Genomic DNA, 23,918 nt, shown 5'->3' with positions numbered 1-23,918 from the left:
ACAACCCCTAGGTAGCTAATAGTACCTGCAGGGATCCAGCTGTTCCCAGCCCACCATCTTCCATCTAGACCAACAGGATAGGAGATGGTCTGCAGACCAAGGGAACAGGAAACGAAGAGTAAGTAGAGAATGGTCTGTAAATCTAAAGGCTCTGTTCTCCCCTCCTAAACAGCTAACAATCCCAGGGCTGGGAGCCAGGACCACCTTTCCCCATCTGCACTCAGAGGGCAGAAGGAGCAGGACATTGCAGGCACTGAGCTCAGCCTGGGGCCAGATTTGGGGGGGCGGGGGGGGGAGGCTATTGTGTATTCCTTGTTTTCTCATCTGAAAATAGGTGGTACTAAATCCCGTGTAGGGCTGTGAAAACTGAACAAACTGCTTACCTGCTTCTCACTGCAGATGTGCTGATTATCACCACTACAATGTCAAAAGATTCAGTGTAGTAATGAGGAGAGGGGGTAGACATTTCTGAGGCCCCAGAGGCAGGAGAGAGGCCAGCTATCCCAGCAGGACGGAAAAGATGGCCAGTCTCTAGATAAATGCAGGGATCTGCTACCAGACAGGCCTTGGCCTTGACATGGAGATGGCTTCTGATCCCCATCTGCGGAGACTAGGTCTGTGTCACCTGCAGAAGGATTTTCTAATGAGGTCATGGAAGCTATATCCACATGACCCCAGATGTCAGCAAGGCCTTGGTAACAGAAGTCAGTGTAGCCCAGGAAATCTGCCCCACCATACAAAGTTAGTGTTGAAAGGAAAGTGAACTAGGGAACTGGAGTAGAAAGATGGGTGGAAAGAAAAAGAATCCTAAGAACAACTAGGCCTCAACCTCTGGCCCCAGCAAGTGACCAGGTCCCTGCTACATTGGACCGGGAGACAGGCTGTGCAGGTGCGAAGTATGCCCCACAGATCTCCTGACCAGCATGTCCCATTAGACATTCCCATTCCTTCAGAAGACGGGAAGGAAGCTCAGCTCAGCTCACAGAGTGGAAAACATATAGGAAGTTCAAAGCACAAAGGTGGATGAGGTGGGAAAGCAAACTTGGGTCTGATGATACCATGATTCATGAAATATTTCACGCAGGGAAGATATCCATTACAGGTTGTTGACAAGAAATATAGCCAGTCTGGTCAAGCACTTGCACAAAGATGCATGTCATGGAATCAGGCCCTTCACTGTCCACACCCAGAGGTCATCCCACTGTGTCACACTTGCTGGATTCGGTGTGGAGAGAACAGAAGTAACTTCCCAGAACAATCAACGATTTTCTAGCCGTTCAGCAAGCATCCCCAGCTCACGGGTCATGGCCCAATAGTCTGGATGTGTCCTCCCATCTCCACAGTGCATCCTGTGAACAGTACATAGCAACACACACAACACTCATGGGCAGTGTGCACAGTGAGCCAGTGGCAGGTCCACACAAACTCAGAGGGCTTCTGCTCTGAATCCTTTGGGGGGTTCTGTGTTTGCACCTGACAGAGGAGACGACAAAGAAACACACCCATCACATTCTTCCCCTTCTCACTGGCCAGTTCTAAAATGCTGCAGAAAGCCACAGGCCCTCTCTGAGGTGTGAGAAGCTTCAGACCTCCCATGACTGTGGGTGAACTAAGTGTAAGATCTTGGGCCAGACGATCTCTGAGATTTCGGTCACATGGCACCATCCCTTAACTCCTGTGAATCATGGGTCCTGTGATAACTCAACAACCCAGACAGAACATCAGCAATACCTAGTCTAGGCCCATATTCTAGTTCTTGGAGAGTCCATGACTCAGTAGAAAGAAGCAGGAGGCTCCTCCAAGCTAGCAATATTCCCAGACTGAGTTCACATTCTGTGGGCATCAGAACAGACCCAGTGTTCTGTAAGAGCCCTGAGGCCACAGCAGCAAGTCCCCTGAACGCTGCCAAAGAGATTCATAAATCCTCTGTTTCAGCCGGGCAGGTCAAGATAGATGAGTGACGGTAGGGTCCCCGCTGTCCTGTTTGGTAGAACTGATTCTGCCAACAGCCCTGCCAGCTGCTCCTCCCTTCATGCCCACTGTAACAGTCAGAGCATTTCCCTTTCCACTCACAATTCTCAGACCAGGGAAAGCTTGCAATGCCTGGGATGAGCTGTGCCTGTTGTTGGGGACCTGGCTATAAATACAGCATTGTCTCCTTTGGAGAAAGGCCATTCCTCTACTCAAACCTAACAACCCACACACCTCTTGTACACCCCAAAACAAGAGTCAGACTTCCAAACACAATTCATGGTTGGATGCTATAGGTTTCAGAATGACAGGAATGGGCCTTGGTGACCCACAGGAGCTGGCAGACTATCCACAAGGCACAGTTCTCTTTATAAAACCCTTTAAAATTACTCACATGCTTAATTCCAACATTCAAACCAGCAACAGCGTAGAAGAAGAATCCATAGCACATGCAACAGAAAATCACAACCCAGACTAGGTTGTGAAATTAAATATGATTGGCTAATTCTGTATCCTTTTGTGAACTTTCTTCCCCTTCTCCGGCCTCCTCTACTGTAAGAAGAATAACAGCTTCCAAAAGTTTAATGAAAAAACACACAAGAACAAATTAAAACTGAGCAAGTCACCTTTTATCCTTTTTAAAAAATATTTTATTTTTATTTTATGCGTATGAATGTATTGCCTGCATGTATGTAAGTGCACCCATGTCATGCCATGCCCATGGAGGTCAGGAAAGGGTGTCAGATCCCCTGGAACCAGAGTTACAGACAGTGTTAGCCACCATATGGGTACTGGGAATTGAACCTGGGTCCCCTGCAAGAACAGCCAGTGCTCTTAACCACTGAGACATCTTTCCAGCCCCAAAAGTTACCTTTATTGATGTAATTGTTCAATCAAGCGGGAAAACATCACCTTTTTTACTTCGTTTGGAAGCTTTCTGTGGTATGGCATCCAACTCAAGGGTTAAGCTCAGCAGGTGCTCTCATACTGACCTATATCCCTGGTCCATCAACTTTTATTTTAGTATAGACTAAACTAACTTCAACCCAAATTGTGAAAAACCAGAACTCTCAGATGCACAATTTGGGAAGCCCTAATTTCCATCTAACCTTCTCCTGTCCAGGATAAGGAGTGAGATGCAGAAAGCAGCAGCTGGGGGCAGAACAGGACCCAGAACCAGACGTCCTCGGCTTCTACTTCCTCCCTTCCTGGGCTGACGCAGACAGTGGACACAGCCACTGGCTCCAAAGAATAGCAGTGCTGCCTTGGGTTCATTCAAAGGCCCCACAAACCCCGCCCCCCTAAGCAACAGTCACTGGGATCCCCTCTGTCAATCTCCAGAGGGCAGCTGGGCCTGTCCCCATCCCTTCACACAAGGCAGGCAAGACTCTTATGCATTCCCTAGATTTGAAGGACTATGTTCAAGGGTTTATCATCTTTTTTTGAAGCATGTAAACCCAAGCCAGACCAATGAAATATAGGAACCCTTCTTCAGAGTGTTTCTAAATGTACAAAACAGTTGCACAAGACAAATAAGACTAAGTATATAGAAAGAGGGTTGTCAAAAGTATAAACAGGCTGGAGAGAGAGCTTAGTCAGTAAAGTGCCTGCCACACATGAACTCAGATCCCAGCACCCAAATAAAATCCCAAGCGTGGTGGCTTGTTTGTAATACTAGCACTGGTGAGGCAGAGACAGGAGGATCCCTGGGGCTTACTGGCTAGAGCCTAATAAGTGAGCCCCAGGTCCCAGTGAGTGACCCTGTCTCAAAAAACAAAGTAAGGAACTAGAGGGATGACTCAGTGGTTAAGAGCACTGGCTGTTCTTTCAGAAGACCAGCGTTCAATTCCCAGCACATATATGGAGGCTAACAATGATTCATAACTCCAGTTCCAGGGATTCTGACACCCTCTTCTGACCTCCACGTGCATTGCATGACACAGATGCACTTACATACATGCAGGCAATACACTCGTACACATAAAATAAAAATAATAAATAATAAATTCCTCCTGAGGAATGATGCCAAAGGTGACCTCTGCCCTCCGCAGGCAAAGGCTCGCACACCTGCGCATACATGAACATGCACACACAAATTTTTTGAGGTGTAAACAAATTTGTGAGATTAGTGACATTCTTTTTTATTCACACATTAAATAACAAGACCTATCAGCACACCTAACACATGTCAGAGTTTCAAAGAGGGAATCTACACTCTTCTGTTGGTTTCTACCGCAACCATAAACCTATGTGTCATTCCTATTGGTGACAAATCACAGAATTTTCTAAGCAATGTAAGGCTCTGTCTATACCTTTAATTATACTAAGTGCTAAATTTCAGTTAAATGCTGGTAAAAATAAACATGTAGTTTCCTGCCATTCAAGTTTATGGACTATAACCCTGAATTCCATTCACAAAATTCACAAGACTTATTGAATTCAAAATTCAATAAGACAGCTCTCATTGTTGTCCATGGCCCCAGAGGTCATCTTTCAATGAAAGTCGACTCTGCCAAGTACAACGCCCACTTCAGCTAAGCTCTCTTTGGTGGTGAATCTTCACTGTCCAGTTGACTTCATTTTGAATAACCTAGGAGATTGGTGAGGCACATCTGTGGGTGTGTCTCTGAAGAGATTTCCAGAGAGGGTTAACTGAGAGGAAGACACACCCTGATTGTGGGCAGCAACATCCCATGGGAAAGAACAAAAGGCAAAAGAGAAAGTCAGCCCAGTGCCAGCGTTCCTCCTTCCTCAGCTTCCTGTCTGCCAGGAGGTGAGACCCTCTTCCACATGCTCCCACCACCATGATGTTCTGCCCAAGTATATGGGGGCCAAATAACCATGCAGGCAACCCTCTGAAATCACGTACCAAAACAAATCTTTTCTCCTGTAACTTGTCTTTATCAGGTTTTCTGTCATAAGGACAATACAATTAACTGCTACTCTCTGAACACACACAGCCCACACCAGTATCTCAGCATACTGAGGAGGATGACCCATTCCCAGAGGTCTGATAAGGATGAGAACACAGCCCACTGGCATCAGCCTGGACCCCATCCCATGGGAGAGAGGCAGGAAAGATAGCTTAACCAAGAGCATTAAGGTTAAGAATTCCCATCACCTTCCCAGAGCTCTCTCTGGCATTTTTTCACTGTGCTTCTAGATCTCATGGTATGATTCTCCCATTAGGTCCTCTTTACCTTGAAAGAAGGGACTATCTCTCATTAACCTCTGTGTCACCTGATACCTAGAACTGGTTTCAGAAATGTCACTGAGAAGCAAAAAGAAGGGGTCCAGAGGCTGCATCTGGCAAGTTCTTCCACAGCTGCTTCCCTTTCAAGTATCTTTGCAGCTGTGGGACAGCACAAGCAACCTCGTACTGACAGTGACCTTCAACTCTCAAATGACAAATAGAAAGGGGACTTCTTTCTCAGTGACCCAAACACACCCTGCAATGCCACCTGGGGAATTATTGGCAGGGGGAGGAGGCCAACCATTCCCCAACTCTCTCTACATCACAGAGGTTCATGAAATCATGAAATGAGAGCAGGAAACAGGAGTGATGTGAAGGATAGCTGTCAGCCAGCACAGTGATTGTCCAGGCCCCAGCCATAACCCCCAGTGCAGTGACCAGGAACACCAGCCAGATTCCTGCCTCACGGGAAGATAATGACAGCTTCCAGGAAGACGAATTTCGAAGAGTGAAGTCCACTCTCTTGCCTTATGGGCTTGCACTGATCTGCCCTGTAGTCAGTTGATTTAACCAAGGCATTAGCTAACATTGTGACCCACAAGCCACATCTTCCTGGAATTCACTCTCTGATGGAATTGAAAGAAATTACTCAAATTTTTCATAATTGTAGTGTCCTATGATCCAACGTTCTCCTCCATATCATGTGGTAACAGAGCAAACAAACAATACACATAGTCAAAACATTTAATGCCCTTTGCAAAAACAAGCATGATTTGTACCCTCTGGGACTGTAAAATGGATATGGCATGTCAAAGCCCAGAAGCCACTTCCAGCCCCTTTGAGAGATCCAACAGACTACCAGAAGTGCCTTTGACAGATAACAGACCCAAACATCAGAGAATGGGAAAAGCACACCCAGATCACACTGCCTGCTCTCTAGAGACCCACTGCCCAGTCTCCTTCAAATCCTTAACAATGCATCATCCCCATGGCTGGGAGGGTGAAGGGCCACACACCACCCCAGGGAAGAGCAGGGATTTGGAGACAGAGAACCAAGGCCCAGCCCTGGCACTCAGCAGCTGGGCAAGGCAATTCATGTTCCCTGGTCCGTGGGAATGGACAATAGCTATTCTATCTACCTCAGTGAGGTTGCTAAGGTGACCACCAAAAGAGATGACTAAAGGCCTGTTTTTGTTCTTGCTTTTGTTTTTCCATCATAAATTCTTCAAAAAAGGAAATAGATACTTGGGATGAGGCTTCATTGCTTCCTTTTTTCCCCCTGGGAACCCATCCCGGGCCACCCCAGACCTGTCCACTGAGATCTGATACCACCTATTCTTTTTGACCCTGCTCTCAGCTGTGTGGTCAAGGGCCAGCTTCTGGGCTGTCTCATTGTGTTCTTGAAGCTCCCTCAGAATGAGAAAGAGGCAGATGAGAAGCCCAAGGCTCTAGCATGCTACTGTGAGGTGGGGGTTGGGGGCAAGTGGGAAAGAAGTAGATCCAAGGCCAGGAGATATCATCACACTCCTGAAAGCCCAGCAGCCACACCATGGAACAGTGTGACCTGAGCATCACTAAGCCCTGCGTTAGGGCATCCCTGCACTGGACCAGTCCTTCCTAGGAATACACACCCCACTCCGCTAAGAAGGCAAAAGACTTGTTTCCTAGTGGAGTCAATAGAGCTCTGAAGACCCTGTTCCCACCGAAACACATCACCACCCTCACTAGAATGCCAACAGCCTGCTCTGCAGATGCTTGTGGCGTATAGCAATGGGCAGGAAGACTCCATGGGATGCTGTCGCCCTAGGAAACCAAACAGCAAGATTTTCCTAAGGATTCAAAGTTATAGTTTCCCTTAGCAAAGAAAAAACAAAGCAAGATCTGGGGATCCTAAAAGGAGAAACTGGCTTGACATGAGCTCAGGAAGAACAGTGAAGGTGGTGGGTGGTAAGTTCCAGTCTTACCCGGGAAGCTATGAGTTACAACACACAGGAAGAGATAGTCACCCGGGTGGCCTGCTCCTCCAGGGAACAAAAGCTCCAGGTCTGGGGGCTCAGTGCTCTTCAACAATATTAATACACATTCCTTCTGTAAAGGAAGGGCAAGGCTACCCTACCGCATAGACCTCTGTGAATTCCAGGGAGCGGGGAGTGGAAACTCCCATAGTATCCTTGGCAATTCTTCCTAGGATGACAAAGATCCCAGGAAGTCTGAAGCCTAGGTGAGGTTCAAACCCCAGCTTGATCACTAAGCAGCTGTGTTCCCTCAACCAAGTCACTCAGTCCCTCTGAATGTCCTGATCTTGAAGACTAAGTATCAGTCAGAACAAAAACGTGTTATGTGACACAGCCTCCTTCCATAAAAACCACAGATCCAAGCAAGAATTTCCCAAAATCACCCTAATTCCTTCCAAAGGAACAGGTGGTTCTATAAGCTATTTATTCCGTTTTTAAAGTCTCTAAAGGAGGTAGGAAAGGTCAATAAACAAAGGTCACTGGCCTTTGATCCTGTCCTCTAAATGGACCCTGCTGAGAAGCCATGATGTCACACTCCCAATGAGTGCTGTCACACAAGGTTAACTGTCAAATACTCAGGCCTACGGGGTCATGAGTTGGGTAACCATCCCACAGCTCAAGCAAGGAGTCTCTGCAGAGACAGAAGGGTTTTGGTCCCATCTGGATTTCTGCCTAATGCCAAGTAAGAGAGGAGAGTTTGGTCCCTTGAAGGAAGCTGGGGCCTCTGCAACCTCCCAGCTGGCATACTGCCCACTCTGTGCCAGAAAACAGCTCATGGGGCTGTTGAAGATGTCAGTGCATGCCCAATAATGCCAGCCTCTGTGATCAGTTGTCACAATCCCAGGAAAGCTAATCCTCCTATATTCAAGGAAATCTGGCCTCCCTGTACATACCTTCTCCACTCCAGTTTCACAGATGGAACTGCACAAGCTATGAGATTTCAGGACCTGCAGGTGCAACCAAGTCTTGCCTGAAGGTGTCCAAACACACTCTCCCAAGTCTCCTGCCTGCATTGCACTACACCTGGCTAGGGAATTCCCATCCCCACAAATGACTCTGGTGACAACATGCATCTGAGTCTCCATCTCTGTCCTGGTGACTCTTTGGTTAGAGGCAGGAGGTTTGGGAGGAGGTACTAGATGGAGGCCTGATCCCACTCCACAGCCCCACCAGGACTAGAGGAAAGTCACTCTGGAAGCTCATGGCTAGGCACACTCCTAGACTGCTGCACTCAGCATCCCATTTAGAAGAGATGTCCATCTCCAAAGAGGTAGCCTTCAATTATATGAATTAGGAATGTGGGTACAAGTGTCTCTGTGAGCCACAACATCTCCAGAGATGTCTCTAAATGAAATTCTCATCAACTGACCAAATATAAGAAGCATATAGGCCAACTATCATATAGTTCTTTGATAATGTTCCAAGGAGATCGGGTGTGTTCAGGGTGGTGTGGCTGTAGACACTGATAAGGTTCTGAATTGCCTCTAAGTAGATGGCATGGGCAATGTCAATGCACAGAGATACACACACAAACCGAAAAGATGAAGCACCACCGGTAAGTGTACATCGAAGCCACCCTGCCCAAAGCATGCCTAGAGGGTCGAAAGTGAATTCTACCATATTTAGAACTTGATGGAGCCAAAGTTCTTCTGATCAAAGGCCAAGTGAATAATTTTAATGAGTAGAAACCCAATTCCTTTCCAGCTGTCTTAAAGTCCAAATGATATCAGAGCCTAAAAGCCATCCCAGTCCGGAAGAGAGGGGGGACAATTGATTAGTGAGATCACTGTACCTGCTCTTTAAATTGCCACCACCTATTGCCAGGCAAGGCCCCTTGGTACCCACTCCAGTCTTCTGCTCAGAGGCTAAGGCTGAGCACCTTAACATAGAGTTGTGCAGAGACTCACAGGCTCCATGGATGACTCTCCCACTGATGTTTAGCACCAAGATGTGGGGAGAAGAAGGAAGAGAAGCCAAGAGGATTATGGCCCTGAAGAGGTTAACAATTTATCCTCAGTCTTATTAGGGAAGCCATAGTGAGAGGCAACCTGAGTGTCCCTTTCTATTAGAGGAATGGCAAAGTCAACTGTGGTGGCCACAAACTGCCAACCTATTAGAAATAACAGGCAAGATACATATGCAGAAGGTGCTTGGGATTCTAACACCAAGAAAGGAAAATAAGAAACAGCAAGCTATAGAATGCGGTGTGTTTAAGGTGAATTAGAACTGTACACTGTTCTGAGAAATTGTCACCAGCAAAATGAACCTAAAGAGATAATGGCGATTAAAGGCAATGTGATATCCTAGAGGGGAATCTAGAACAAAGGACAGTCATTAAAAACAAGTATGAATAGAAGGTGGATTTGTGTTAATAAGAATGTGTGGATATTAGTTCATTAATTGTAACAAGTGTGCCATATAACAAAATGGTATTAGAGGAAGCTGGGCATGGGGTAGGACACTAAGAACTCTGTGTGCTACTTCCAATTTCTCTGTAACTCTAAAACTGGTCTAAATAATAGTCTCTTTTTAAAATGGAAAAACAAAATTGCATACAGCAGAACAACACTATACATTTTCCAGACCATGATGTACCAGAACAATTGCCTATGGAGAGAGTAGGCAGGGAAGGCTGAGGGGGATGTTTGCAGAAATGTTGATAAAGATAACCGCAGGCCGTGGCTGAGAAGGGTAGTTAAGTTTTCACATGTACAAGCCCAACACGGATTCCAATAAGTACTTTTCAGAAGAAAGGAAATCCTGCAAGAGGGTAGGTCACAATGGTCCCATGAGTGATAGAGACTGGGAGGACAGAGGGGATAGAGGGAGGCTGAGTCCTCAGGAAGGAGTTAAGTGGACCTCAAATCCAGGATGGGGCTGGGAGACAGAAGCTCTGGGTGACTGTACAAAGGACAAGGTCCACATGTTAACATCAATCTGTCTGATAACTATCTCTGTGCCCTCTTAATTCCCAGTCAAGGCCAGGAACATCCAATAAGTATAGGGCAGCAAAAATGGGCAGACACAGACTACAGTGTTAAGAGGACCAGACTAGTTACATTGGAATTTCTGATCAATGACAGATATACTATCCCTAATACCACAAGGAGGACATGAGCTAAAAATAAAAATAAAAGAGTTATTCACTGTTGGTTGTGTTGATCTGAAACTCAGTTTTACAATATTTTATTTATTATTTTTATTATTTTATGTGTATAAGTGTATTACCTGCATGTATATAAGTACACCCATGATATGCAGGGCCTGCGGGGGTCAGAAGAGGGTGTCAGATCCCCTGGGACTGGAGTTACAGACAATTGTTAGCCACTATGTGGATGCTGGGATTCAAACCCTGGTCCCCTGCAGAAGCAGCCATCTCTCCAGCACCCTGAAACTCAGTTTTAACTAAGCACCCTACATTTTGTTTGTTACACTTGGAAGCTCTCAATAATAATAGCAGTAGCACTCATTGCACCTGCTCAAGAGCCTTCATTTGCATGTCGTGCCTCCTCCTCCTACAAACCCAGCGAAGAATAGACTGTTCCCATTTCATCAACAAGGAAGCTTCGACTCTAAAGATCAAGCAACCTGCCCAAGGTCCCATGTTAGGAGAAGCAAACATTTCCAATCAGCCTTCTGAGAGCCCCCTCCTGAGCACAACCCTGACTGTTTCCCAACCAAGTCCTCCATTTGCTGATACCCAATGACAGATGTGCAGATTGCAAGCTCCTAGAGATCCTTGAATGCCCTGGAATATACCACGACCTTGGAGAGGCATGCTTACTGGACACAAAACACAGATGACAAGTGAGCTTTGGGTTTCAAATAGTGAAAATCAGCAACCCACACTGAGGAGGCCCAAAACGGTCCTAAAAGAACACTCTCTCCATTGCTGGTGGGAAGGGGACTGACAAGAGTACCCCTTGGGAAAGGGGTCTTGGGAGCAACCTAAGTCAGTGCCATAAGGGCTTGAGCCAAGATACATACCATCCCACCTGGGGTCAAAAGAAGAGATGAATGACTGCAGGAGTCCCTTCCAGCTGGAAGACTCCTTAACTTGAATCTTATGAATTAGATTTCAGATGAGAATGCCCTCCCAGCTTTCAGCATGCCACCTCTCAAAATAATCATAAGCATTCGCTGAGCACTTTATGTATACCAGACATTGTGTTAGATGCTTCCATCGCTCCATCTAACAGTGGTCCATGTAAAACCACAGCCCAGCAAGACACTTAGTTATTAGTTTTCAAATAAGGGGCCTAAGCCTCCTCTGAGAGGCCAACCGTTTACACAACTGACACTTACTAAGCACCTACTATGAGACAGTCTCTATCCTGGGTGCTGGGGATGTAGCAGGAAATGAAATGACCCCTGCCTTCATGGAGCTGGTGGGGCACAAATGAGCAAAAACCCTATCACTTTGCTGCAGGCGGCGGTGATAAGTGGGATAAAGAAAAGTGAAGCAGGGGCCAGGAATAGAGATTGACAACATGGATGGTGTTTTAGTAGGTGTGGTCAGGGAAAGAGGTAAGATTGGAGCAGAGACCTCAAGTGAAGGGATAAGCATGCATGGATCTGGGGAAGAGTCCCTAAGAGGGGGAATACCTTAAGGCCAGGATGACCAACCCACAAGTGAGGTTGGACTGGTGCTTGGAATAGAGTTTGAGGGGAGGCTAGAGGGGTAGGGACTTACAGGTTTGGAAAGAATAGCAAGAACAGGTCACTTTGAGAAGATAAGAGTGGTATGTATGAACAAGTGAATGGATGGGTGGATGGATGGATTTCCATGGAATCCCTTAGTCCACTGACTGGAGGTGACATTCTCTCTCTCTCTCTCTCTCTCTCTCTCTCTCTCTCTCTCTCTCTCTATATATACACACATATACTCTATATATTTATATATCATATAGCGTCTCTCTACACTCCACTATCTCTCTCTCTCTCTCTCTCTCTCTCTCTCTCTCTCTCTCTCTCTCTCTCTCTCTCTCTCTCTCTCTCCATGTATACACACATATACTTTATAGGTTTAAATATCCAATAGTGTCCCATTAGGTTCCCCAAAATGTCCCAAGAAAGCTCCTTCAGGGTGCTCTGAGCAAGCCCATTCCTTAGCAATGGAGTTTCCCTACATCCCCATAAAGGAATTTAGATCCAAGTTCAACGGGCAAACCAGGTCTTCATCCAAAAAAAAAAAAAAACCACTCTGGAGAAAGTCACAGATAGGCCCTCAGGAGAGAGCCAGGGACCAATGTCTCACCTTCAATCTCTTGCCAGTCTAAATACCAGGGAGCAGGCTGGCCTGCCACCACTGCCCCACAACTGCCTGGAACCACCTAAATAAAGGTACCACAATATCAAGACTCTCCCACAAAGCCCTTGGACAAGAAACCAGATTGCTTCCAAAGAGAAAAAATAATGACACCTTCCAGAATAAAGCTAAGGCTCCATGCAGGTGACACTGACCACCAGGCCCATCCCTGAGGCCAGCCTCACCTCCAAGTCCTTCTCCAGCTCCAGTCCAGCCGCCATCAGGTTGTGTTCAAACTCATCTCTCTGCTCCCGCCTCTCCTCCTCTAGGGCATCGAGTGGCCCAAGTTCAATGTCACCAGGGCCCCCAGCACGACGCTCCTTGCCTGTCTCCCCATTGGAGACAACAGCTAGAGAGTGGCCAGGGGAGCCTTGGCCCAGGTGCGCCCCACGTTTCCGGTAATGATAGGCGAGCACATAGTCGACCTTCCTCTGGTTGTCATGGAAGTGCATGCGGCTCAGACGGGCTTCCGAGGACACTGGTTCATTGGCATCCAGGTAGTTATTGATGACCTGGCCAGAGAAAGTGACACAGAGATGGTGAGTTCTGATGAGTAAGGAGGTGAGAGACAGAGGAGCCTGCCCTTGTACTCTAAGACAGACTGGGAAGTAAAAGACCCAGACTGCCCAATGGAAGAACTGGAAACCTAAGTTCATCTGTCACATGTAGCTTTCCACGTGTCCAGTCTGGCCATCAGGGCCTTCACACAAACTCTGGTTATCTATGCACATGCACATAGATGCACATACACAGACTGTACATGCAGCAGCACACCCTTGTCCTTCCACACTGCCTGCCCACACCCACTCGTGCTCATGCACACATACACAGCATCTGCATACAGTCTCCTCTACTTACGCAGCCCTGCATCAGTATCTCTGCACACATGTGAAGGTGTCCGTGTGCACAGGCACACAAAAGCAAGCTAACACACACAGCCATCTACATGCACTGTGGCACACCCACACGTGCTGCTCCTTGCAAAGCTGCACGCTGGCCTGCAAACATGCTCCATAATTACACACAGAATACTTACCGGCAGGTGCTCTGGATCCATCACAACAAAGGCCAATTTCTAGGCTTCTCTCCCACCCACGGGAATTCACGCAACACTCTGCCCCTCACAACCCCACATCCTCTTCCTCCTCCTCTCCAGCCACTGACCAGGACCCTGCCAATGAGAGCAACAGAGGAACTGACTCCTTTCTCTGCTTTTCACTCCACACTGGTGAGGTGGAAAGAAGAGGAGGAGAGAGAACAGGCGGAGCAGGGCAGGGACCTGCCTCCCTCCCTCTGGGTGTTTCCCTGTTTATTACTGGTTTGATACCCAGCTGCCTCGGCAGCCACCTGAGAGGTCACCGGGGCAACCAAGATGAAGTGCCAGGCACAGGGGAGAAACTTGGAGCCACCACAGCAGAGAAGGGAGGTTTCTCAGGTCTGTGGGAAGTGAGGCAGGGAGTCTGCAGCCCAACAGGTAGAAATCACCTGCCTCTCACCTTCTCCTTTCCAGACCCTCCTCTGACCAGGAGAATCACAGGGGCTACAAAATGGTGCCTGACTTGAAGAGAAGGAAGAGGAAAAGTTCTACCTTTCCAGGCTTTTCACACCTGCACACATAACCCATAGACTGTGGGGTCACCAGACGGGGGGAGGCTCCCTCAAGGCCTCCATCTGTACTCACAGAACTGCCACCAGGGCATTCTCTCCTGGAGATGGGCCTGGAGTTTCTTCTGGTACTGTCCTGCAGACCCGGGGCCTGTGGACCTGGCACTTTGAGGTACTGCTGTCCGTGTTTGGGGCCTTGCCTCCCTCTGGCCACTGTCCGGGGACTCAACCGCCTTGGAGAACCAGGGAGCACAGGGATGTCTGTGGGAAGGAAAGGCAAGGGAGGCGACACAAGTTCAGGTGATGAGAAACTTGAGACACAGAACTCAAGGCAATGAGGAAACCAGGTTGCTCTGTGGAAATGGCCCACATTAGCTTAGTTAACCAAGTTCATATCGGCCATAGGGGAGGAGAAAGAAGTGGGAACCACTCTGTAAACCCACACAAACACACACATAAACATACACTCACACACTTACATATACAGGGACCTAGAGCTGCTGACAGGAGCCCCTTCCATCACAGCTGTCTTAATCTCACACATATGCACTCAACTACAATGCTGAGGATCAAACCCAGGGCCTGGTACCGTTAGGCAAGCTCTCCACTGCTGACCCACCGCTGCTTTCCTTGTTCTCTCCTTGGGGTCATGAGACATAGCCAGTGCCTCTGGTATCTAGGAGAGAGATGGCAGGCCAGGGAGGGTGAGGCATTGCCCAGAGGCTTTAAGGCCTCTCCCAGGGCAGCAAGGTCAGTAGGCATCCTGGCCAGCCCTACACCTGCAAGGAAGGAAAAGCAAGAACAGAGAGGGTAAGGCCTGAACAGGGAACATCTTTCACTGTTCTGGAGACATCTTCATGCACCTGCTGCTGGGGCCAAGTTCTCAGAGTCCCATAGCCCATTCCTGGTCCTCCCCAGAGCAGCCTTTCCAACAGCCTACAGCAGGAAAGCAGTGCTTCCTCAGAACACCCCTCCTGCCACAGTATCCCATAGGTTCTAACTGTAGAACGTTAGAACTTGAATAGGGTTAAACATTCCAACTCTCCTTTACACAGAGGAAGCCACCAGGCCCCAAGCAGAGGCCCTGAGTCACCCAAGGTCTCACAGCTGGTCAGACACACTCTAGTTTCCCCTCTGAGAATCCAGCAAAGCTTCACAGCCAGTGTGCCTGTGCTTAAACCTCAGCTCAATCACTTGTCACTGTGGCCGCTTTAAACTTTTTCTTCAGCTCTAAAAATGAGGAGAATCAGGGCTAGAGAGATGGCTCAGCAGTTAAGAGCAGTGGCTGCTCTTACAGAGAGAGGATCTGAGTTCAATTCCCAGCACCTACATGGTGGCTAACAACCATCCATAACTCCAGTTCCAGGGGATCCGATGCCTTCTTCTGACCTCCATGGGCATTGCATGACACATGTGCACTTACAAATATGCAAGCAGTACACTCATACACATAAAATAAATATTAAATAGTCAGATGTGATAGTGCACGCCTTTAATCCCAGCACTTGGGAGGCAGAGGCAGGTGGATCTCTGTGAGTTCAAGTCCAGCCTGGTCTACAGAGTGAGTTTCTGGCCATCTGAGGCGACAGGGAGACGCTGTCTCAAAAAGACCAAAAATAAATAAATATAAATAAGTAAATAAATACATTTTTTAAAATGAGGAGAATCTCAAACTTGAAGGATAGAATTGAGAGTGAAGATAAAAGAATACATAGAAATCACCCTGAAGAGTGATCAGCCTCGGGGTGTGCAATACAAGCGATGAACATAATTAGTATTCTTATTTCCATTTTAAGCTTCAGGTGAGCAGAAACAACATTGTGTATATTCATCTTGGTCCTAAGCACCTGCAGAATGAATGAATTAACTAATGAACAAAAGGCAGCTCTACTGGGTCTCTTGAAACACCTCCAAGGCCGAGAGTATAGCTTATTGGTAGAGCACATGTCTAGTATGTGCATGGCCCTGGTTTGATCCCCATCTTGGAAAAAGGAAAGCTTGATTCACCTCTAGATCAGTTACCAACCTTTATGTGTCCAGCTATCTGCTGGACAGTTTCAGGGAGTCCAGAACATGTGGTCCCTGAACTTGAGAAATGCAATCCCTTTAAAATGACATTGCTGTGTGCTGGAAACATGATTGTGACCAGCAAGGCTGTTGTAGTGTGAATGTGAAATGTTCCCCATAAGCCCAGATGTTTGCACATGTGCTCCAAAGCTGGTGGTATTGTTTAGGAAGGTCATGGAACCTTTAAGATGTGGAGCCTTGCTAGAGGAACTGAGTTCATGGAAGTAGGCCTTGAGGTTTTATAACCAAACCCTACTTCCTGTTCATTTTCTCCTTCCTGACTGTGGATGCCATGTGACCAGCCAGCCCCCAGCTCCTGCTGACATGCACTCCTGCAAAGTAGAAGCCTTAATAAACCCTTCCTTCCTGAAACTGCTTCCTGTCTGGTATTTTGTCACACAACAAGGAAAGTAATGAATACAAGGCAAAGGTCTATAACACATACTTCTTTTTGTGGTCTCTAGTCTCTACCATGGGAGGCCAGAAAGGTTGAAAAGTCGAAGTAGAAGAAATCAAGGCTGGGACTGGGTCTTGAAGAGCAGAAAGTCAGGGGAGACCCAGAAGGTCCTCCCTAGGGCAGAGAGCAGAAAGATAGCAGTGGGCATGCACACTGACAGCACAACCATGGTCATCTTGCCTATTCCCCTTCCCTTGTGCCTACATGCCTGTCCTCCAATTGGCCCAGGGCAGAACTTGGAACAGAAAGATTATATAGCCACCACTCAGACACAGTCTCAAAAGCCTGTCATGGTCCTAAAGCCTCATGACAATCCAGATGTACAACTTAGCAGAAGATAAAGATGACACTCACTCCAGGGCCATCTTTCCTTGACTATTGTCTTCAAATTCACACAAATCACAACTGAGAGGCAATCCAAAGCTTTGGTCAAGATGCCACCATCCCTTAAACGGGCCAACTGAAGCTCCAGGGCCGACACTAGCCATTTTGGCTACACCCTCTGCTTCCTCATAGCCTAACGCATCACAGGTGCCTGGGAGCTCTGCATTCATGACAATCTCCTGGCCCCCATTGATTAAATTGCATTGTATGGTTCAATTGCCCCACTCAGTAATGACATAGGTCTGGAGGGACACAGAACCATCAGGTGCAGGCTATGGAGATATGTGTGAAGTCTGGTCATCAGAAAGGGAGAGACAGATGAATACACACCTAAAGACTCCCCCAAGAATCTTAGAAAGCAAGTAGAGATCAATCTCAAGACCTTTCATTATATACTACTGTGGAATGGGTTAACCCATTCATCTGGAAATATCTTTCTCCACATACAACATTCTCTTGGCTCTTAGCATATGTTCCTTTAAACATCGATCCCAGGGTATGTGACTATGGGTGTCATGAGGGCAGAAGGCATAGCTTACTCATCTCTATATCATGTATTTTTTCCAAGGCTAGAACATAGGGCCTGTCACCACACTTAATTCCTTCCTGAGTACTCTCATCCTCTCCCAAAAAATGTCATTATCACCTATCACTGATGGCCCCCAATTTTTACCTGCTACCCTTACTCTCTTCCAGGCACAGTTCCACTCCTTGCCCTGCCTGCATGGCACTGACATTTGTGTGAGAGCCCCTCAAAGTCAACATGCTCAAAACTACACTAATGATCTTCTCCCAAGATTCTTTTTCTGTGTTGCCCACTCTCCTCATGCTTCATCATACCACCCAGAAAACAGCCAGAAATCTAGAAACATCTTGAAAGCCTTCTGCCTTCATACCCCATATCCATTTAGCTAAGTCACCAATCCTATGACTTTTACTTCTGAAACATCAGCCATATCCAGATGGTTTTCATCTCTGCAAGTCACAACCTAGTGCTATCCTTCACCATCATTCTCCTAGATAAGTGATGCCTTGCTTGTAAGTGTCCCTGATGTCACCCTTGCTTCCCATTGTTGGAGAAGCCATAAGGCAGCCGGAAGGACCTTATAGCATGTAATCTGGGCAAGACACCCTCATACGTAGGAACTTCTGAGATTTTTCAAATTCTTCTTTGGATGTTGAGACCCTGCACAGCCATGGCCTTCCTGTGTCTCCATCTCATTGCTCCCCATGCCCTACCAGCTCTCTGGTACCAGTCATACTGCCTTGCTTTCATGTACCAGACTCCCTCCCAGCTCAGAACACACATATCTCTGTCCCTTTGCCTACAACAGTCATCTAGCATGCATAAATCCTTGACTTCAATCTCTAGTGCCAAAATATCATCTCTTTTTGAAAGGGATGGCTTGCTTGCTTTTCTGTTGTGTCTTTACCTGGTTTTAGTATTAGAGTAAGACTGGTTTCATGGACAGAGTTTGGGAGTTCTCCCTCTTTGTCTGTCTCTTTGAATAATTTGAGTAGTATTGGTTGGAGATCTTTGAATGTCTAGTAGAATTCTGCTGTGAATCCTTCTGGGTGGGTCTGGGCTTTTGTCAGTTGGGAGGTTTTGTATTACTGTTTCAATTTCCTTATTTGTCACAGATCTGTGTAAGCTGTTGATCTCTTCCTAGTTTAACTTGGTGGTTTCCATCCATTTCTCTTACATTTTCAAATTTAATAGAGTATAGATTTTTTAAACAGTCCCTATATGTTTTGGGTTTTTGGTGTCTGTTGTAATATTCCCCCTTTCATCTCTGATTTTGTTCATTTGGATTTGCTCTTTCTTTTGATTAGCTGAGTTAAGGGTCTGTGTATCTTGTTTAACTTTTCAAAGAACCAGTTCTTAGATCTCTTTCTTTCTATTGGTTAACTGGACTAAGGGTCTGTCTATCTTGTTTAACCTTTCAAATAACCAGCTCTTATCATTGATTTTTTTTGTATTGCTTTCTTTGTTTCTATTTTATTAATTTCTGCTCTGATTTTTATTATTTCTTCTCATCTGCTAGGTTTGGATTTGGTTTGTTCTTGCCTTTCCAGATTCTTGAGTTGTAGTGTCAATTATTTTATTTGTGCTCTTCCTGATTTTTTAATGTTGGCACTAAGAGCTATAAACTTCCCTCCTAGGACTGCTTTTAAAGTGCCCCAGAGCTTTTGTTGTGTTGTGTTAGCATTTTCATATAGTTCCAGCAATACTTTTTTTTTTTGTCTTTTTGAGACAGGGTCTCCCTGTAGCCCCAGCTGTCCTGGCACTCACTATGTAGACCAGGCTGGCCTTGAACTCACAGAGATCCACCTGCCTCTGCCTCCCAAGTGCCAGGATTAAAGGCGTGCACCACCACACCCAGCATAGGAACACTTTTATTTTTCTCTTAATTTCTTCTTTGACCCATTCATCATTCAGGAGTATGTTGTTTACTCTCCATGAGTTCGTGTATTTACTAGAGGTTCTTTTGTTGTTGATTATAAGCTTTATTGCATTGTGGTCTGATAGAATGCATAGAATTATTTCAATTTCTGTATTTGTTGAGGTTTGTTTTGTGCCCAAGTATGTGGTCAGTTTTAGAGAAACTTGAATGGGCTGCTGAGTAGAAAATATATTCTTTGGTGCTTAGGTGGAATATTCTGTAGGTATTTTAGGTTCATTTGATGGAAGATGTCATTTAATCCAGATGTCTCTCTGTTTATTCTTTGTCCTGTTGACCAGCCTATTGGAGATAGGGGGGTACTAAAGTCACCTACTATTACTGAGTTGGGGTTAAAATGTGTTTTATAGTCCTGAAATACTGTTTTTATGAGTTGAGTGCACCAGAGTTTGGTGCATATATGGTCATGATTGTAATATCTTCTTCATCAATTTTTCTTTTGATTAGAATCAAGTGACCTTTTTATCTCTTCTGATTAGTTTTAATTTGAAGTCTGTTTTTTCAGATATTAGAACTGCAACACCTGCTTGCTTCTTAGTGCCATTTGCTTGGAATTTTTTCATCCTTTACCTTAAGGCAGTGCTGTTTGTTTGTTTGTTTGTTTGTTTGTTTGTTTGTTTGTTTGTTCATTTGTTTTGCCCAGGAATGATGAAGTCTGTCTATAATTCTATCCAACACTCAAAAGGCTGAGGCAAGATTGTGAATTTGATATCAGCCTGGGCTACATAACAAGTTGGAGGTCTGACTGGACTACATAGAATACTCTATTAAAAGGACAGTTTGGAGAAATGGCTCAATAGTTAAGAGCACTGGCTGCTCTCACAGAGGACCCAGGTTCAGTTCCCAAAACCCACATACATGGCAGCTAACAACCACCCATAACTCCAGTGCCATGGGCTCTGATGCCTTCTTTTAACTTCTGTGGGCATTTCACAACACAGGTGCATTTACACAGATGCAGGTAGTCCACTCATATACATAAAATAAAAATAATAAACATAAATGTTTTTTAAAAGCTGGGGGTGGGGAGAGCCAATAAGGCAGACTAGAAACAAGAAATAACTTCCACCTTTTTTAGAAGACTAGAATTAAAACAACTAGAAAACAGCTTCTCAGCAAAGTGGATGACTGAGAGGAAACAGTTAAACACCGGATGGAGACCTTGAGAGACCCAGAAACTCTGGCTGCTGGAATGAGGAGTAAGAAGCACACCAGAGATGAGCCTATGGAGACACAGCAGAGGGGAGGGAGAACAGAAAGGGGAGGAGGGAGAGGTGCAGTGGGGAAAATTGGTATAGAAAGAGATCCAGAAAAGAAAGACAGTCTGGCCTTAGCTAACTTGGGAGGTGCAGAGCTGCGGGCTGGTGCTTGACAAGTGCTCTGCATTTCAAAGTCAAAGTCAAAGTGTGGTGCTGTAACAGGAAGCCATCTTTAGCAGGTCATACCCAAGCTTGCTGATTTGGGAACAAGTCCCTACATTTTCCTTTTGCTTGGAACTGACAAGATGTCTTGTCACACCTTGCGTCCAGTGTGGCTCTAGTGGAACACCTCTAAAGGAAACCCACTGAAAAATATATGTGTTGGGATTCAGGTCATGGAATAGACTAGATCTCTCTCCCTTTAAGACTGAGATGGGGGTGGGGAGATGAGGCTGGAGAGATGGCTTAACAGTTAAGAATACTGGATGCTTTTGCAGAGGACCCAGGCTCAGTTTCCAGCACCCACATGATGGCTAACAACTGTCCATAACTACAGTTCCAGGAGATCCGATGCACTCTTCTGACCTCTGTGGGCATTGTACACATGTAGTGCACTTAATATGCATGCAGGCAAAACACTCATACACACAAAATAAAAATAAATCTTAAAAAAATTTTAAAGACTGAGATGGGCCAGGCATGGTGGCACATGCCTTTAGCACTCAGGAGGCAGAAACGGGCAAATATGTATGAGTTCAAGGAAAGCTTGGTCTATATAGAGAGTTCCAGACCAGTCAGAGTTACATAGTGAGACCCTATCTCAAAAAGAAGGAGGAGGAGAGAAAGAGGAAGAAGAGGGGGAAGAGGCAGAGGAGAAAGAAGAGGAGGAGGAAGAAGGGGGAGGAGAAGGAGGGAGCAGAAGTAAGAGGAAGAAGACTGAGATGAAAAGCCAGTGAAAGTGTGTCCAGGAAATTGGCCATACAGGTGTGAGGGCATGCAGGGGCCTGGGCTCAGAAAACTATCGTCGTGGATGATGGAAAGCACACAATCTGCTATGCCACCTCCACCCAGAAGCTTCTTGACTTGCTCTCTAAGTGGGTTTTACAGGACCTTGGGTGTCAGTCTGATCATGGGGTACATCAAACTAATCTGCCCCTAGTAAACTACACCCAGGAAACTTTGGCGCCATGCTACTTTGTACTAAAGAGCAGACAAAGAAAACTATCTCAAGCAGCCTTGGCCCCAAATGACTCCACAGATAGACTGATGACACGCATAAAAAAAGAAGTAAATATCTCTAATCCGTGCTTTCTCCAAAAGACACAAAGCACAAGAACACACAGAAAGGTGTACAGACTGGCGGAGGTCATGGCTGTCCACTCTTGACTGCACAGCTATCCCAATACTTTTTTAAAACTCTTTTTAAGGGCTGGAGCAATGGTTCTGCGGTTAAGAGCACTGGCTGTTCTTGCCGAAGACCTGGGTTCATATTCCAGCATCTAAATGGTGGCTAACAACCATCCGTATCTCCAATTCCTGAGGATCTGATGGACTCATCTGTCCTCCACTGGGCACTGCATGACATGGGTACACTTACGTGAGTGTATGCAGGCAATACACTCATACATGTAAAATGAAATAAATAAATTTAAACTTTTAAAATTAAGAAATTTGTGTTCTACTTTTGTTGCTGGTGTTGCATTTATCAACTTGATTGGTTGGTGCACATTTTCCTTCTTTCCCATTTTCTTTGCATATACAGATCATTCTTTCTCTTCCACTCCTATTCTGAACTCAGCCTCTCTGTGGGAGGTAGTTAGAAGAAGCTAGATTGGGATCATGACCTTGAAGAGGATAAATGGACCCTGGTGTCTCTCTCTCTCTCTCTCTCTCTCTCTCTCTCTCTCTCTCTCTGTTTCCTTTTGTTTATTTAGTTGGTTTCTTGGTTAGTTCATTCATTAATTATTTTGGTTGGATTCTTGTGATTGTAACCTTCACTTTCCCACTTTCTTATTCTGAGTTTCGGATGTTAGAACCTTTTTACCTTCCACTTCCCATTTCCTGCACTCTCAATTGTTTTCTTATTCTACGATCTTCTGAAACTTTTCCAGTTTGTAGTTTGTCTATCTGATTGTCTTGTTATTTTTTTGTTTATTTATCTGTTGAGGCAGGCTCTCACTCTATAGCCTACACTAGCCTTCAATTTGCTGTGTAGACTTGAACTCACGATCCTCCTAAGTCTCCCAAGTGTTAAGATTAAAAATGTGGGGGCTGGAGAGATGGCTCAGTGGTTAAGAGCACTGAATGCTCTTGCAGAGGATCCCAGTTCAGTCCCAGCATCTACACAGCAGCTGACAACCACCGATAACTCCAGTTACAGGGGCTCCAGTACCCTCTTCTGACTTCCACAGGCATTGCACAACACAGATACATATGTTCACACAATACATTCATACACATAAAAAAAGATTAAAAATGTGCATGACCACAGCTTGCAGAAGCATTTTAATATTATCTCTGCCCCCACCCTTCCTGTTATTGCTATTGATGTCAGAGTTGTACATGTCATCATTTTAACTTGGTTTTTACTTTCTTTCTGCATCTGGCTCAGTGCTGTTTGGTGCTGTCAGTGTTACTTGTTTTACACTTTCTATGAAGTGCTGGGGATTGAGCACAACACTTTGAACACGTTGCATAAATGAGTCCGTAACCTTGCTCTAACCCACCTCCACTTGAATTTTAGTAAATACTTTAAGGATAGAGAAAGTCAAACTCTCAAGTTGATTACCAGGCTTCAAGCAGGCAGAGCTAGAGTTGAGGGCTAAGCCCCACTACTGATTATCTACTACTAGAACAAGACTGGGGAGAACAACAAAGACTGTGGATACTATGGCTATAAGAACTGCTGCATAGTTCTCCATTCTCATTCAGACCGCTTGTCACTGACAGGACTAGGAAAGTAATTACAGACCGTGTACCCATGTACTCTGCTGGCTAAGCACATCTGCCTGATCTGCTAGAAATACCCAACTCTCAAGAGGCCTGAAGAAGATAAAACGAATGCTCAGGCTTTGACAGAGTACATACTGTATCAAAATTCACTAATCCCCCAATTAGTCCCAGGGAAACTGCACTACAAAATACAAATGGGCTTATGTTCAAAATGTCACTGCAATTCATTATCCCAGGTCACAGTGTCAACAGAAGGCTTGTCCCTATAAAGGTTATTTTTAATTTTATTATTTGAGAGTTTCATT

General features: G+C 45.7%; 1 protein-coding gene across 7 annotated transcripts in view; it reads right to left on the bottom strand.

Annotated features, from left to right (window-relative positions):
* Ano2 (anoctamin 2) overlaps positions 1 to 14,349 on the bottom strand; it is a 382,995-nt gene extending 368,646 nt beyond the window's left edge. For 2 of the 7 annotated variants that reach the window (XM_008825440.2, XM_008825443.2), the window contains exons 1-2: positions 14,169 to 14,349; positions 12,673 to 12,999 (exon numbers count right to left, since the gene is read on the bottom strand). In XM_008825440.2, the coding sequence (XP_008823662.1) occupies positions 12,673 to 12,939 (267 nt within the window). In that variant the 5' untranslated portion in view covers positions 12,940 to 12,999; positions 14,169 to 14,349. Of the gene's footprint in view, positions 1 to 12,672; positions 13,000 to 13,523; positions 13,698 to 14,168 lie in introns of those variants that run through there. The other 5 variants (XM_008825439.2, XM_008825442.2, XM_029559797.1 and 2 more) reach the window with 3 other exon arrangements.
* Between the last annotated feature and the right edge of the window lie 9,569 nt (positions 14,350 to 23,918).

Source organism: Nannospalax galili, unplaced genomic scaffold (assembly GCF_000622305.1).
Source record: "Nannospalax galili isolate Female #2095 unplaced genomic scaffold, S.galili_v1.0 scaffold589, whole genome shotgun sequence".
NCBI lineage: Eukaryota > Metazoa > Chordata > Mammalia > Rodentia > Spalacidae > Nannospalax > Nannospalax galili.
This window is presented reverse-complemented; position numbering and strand designations above follow the sequence as displayed.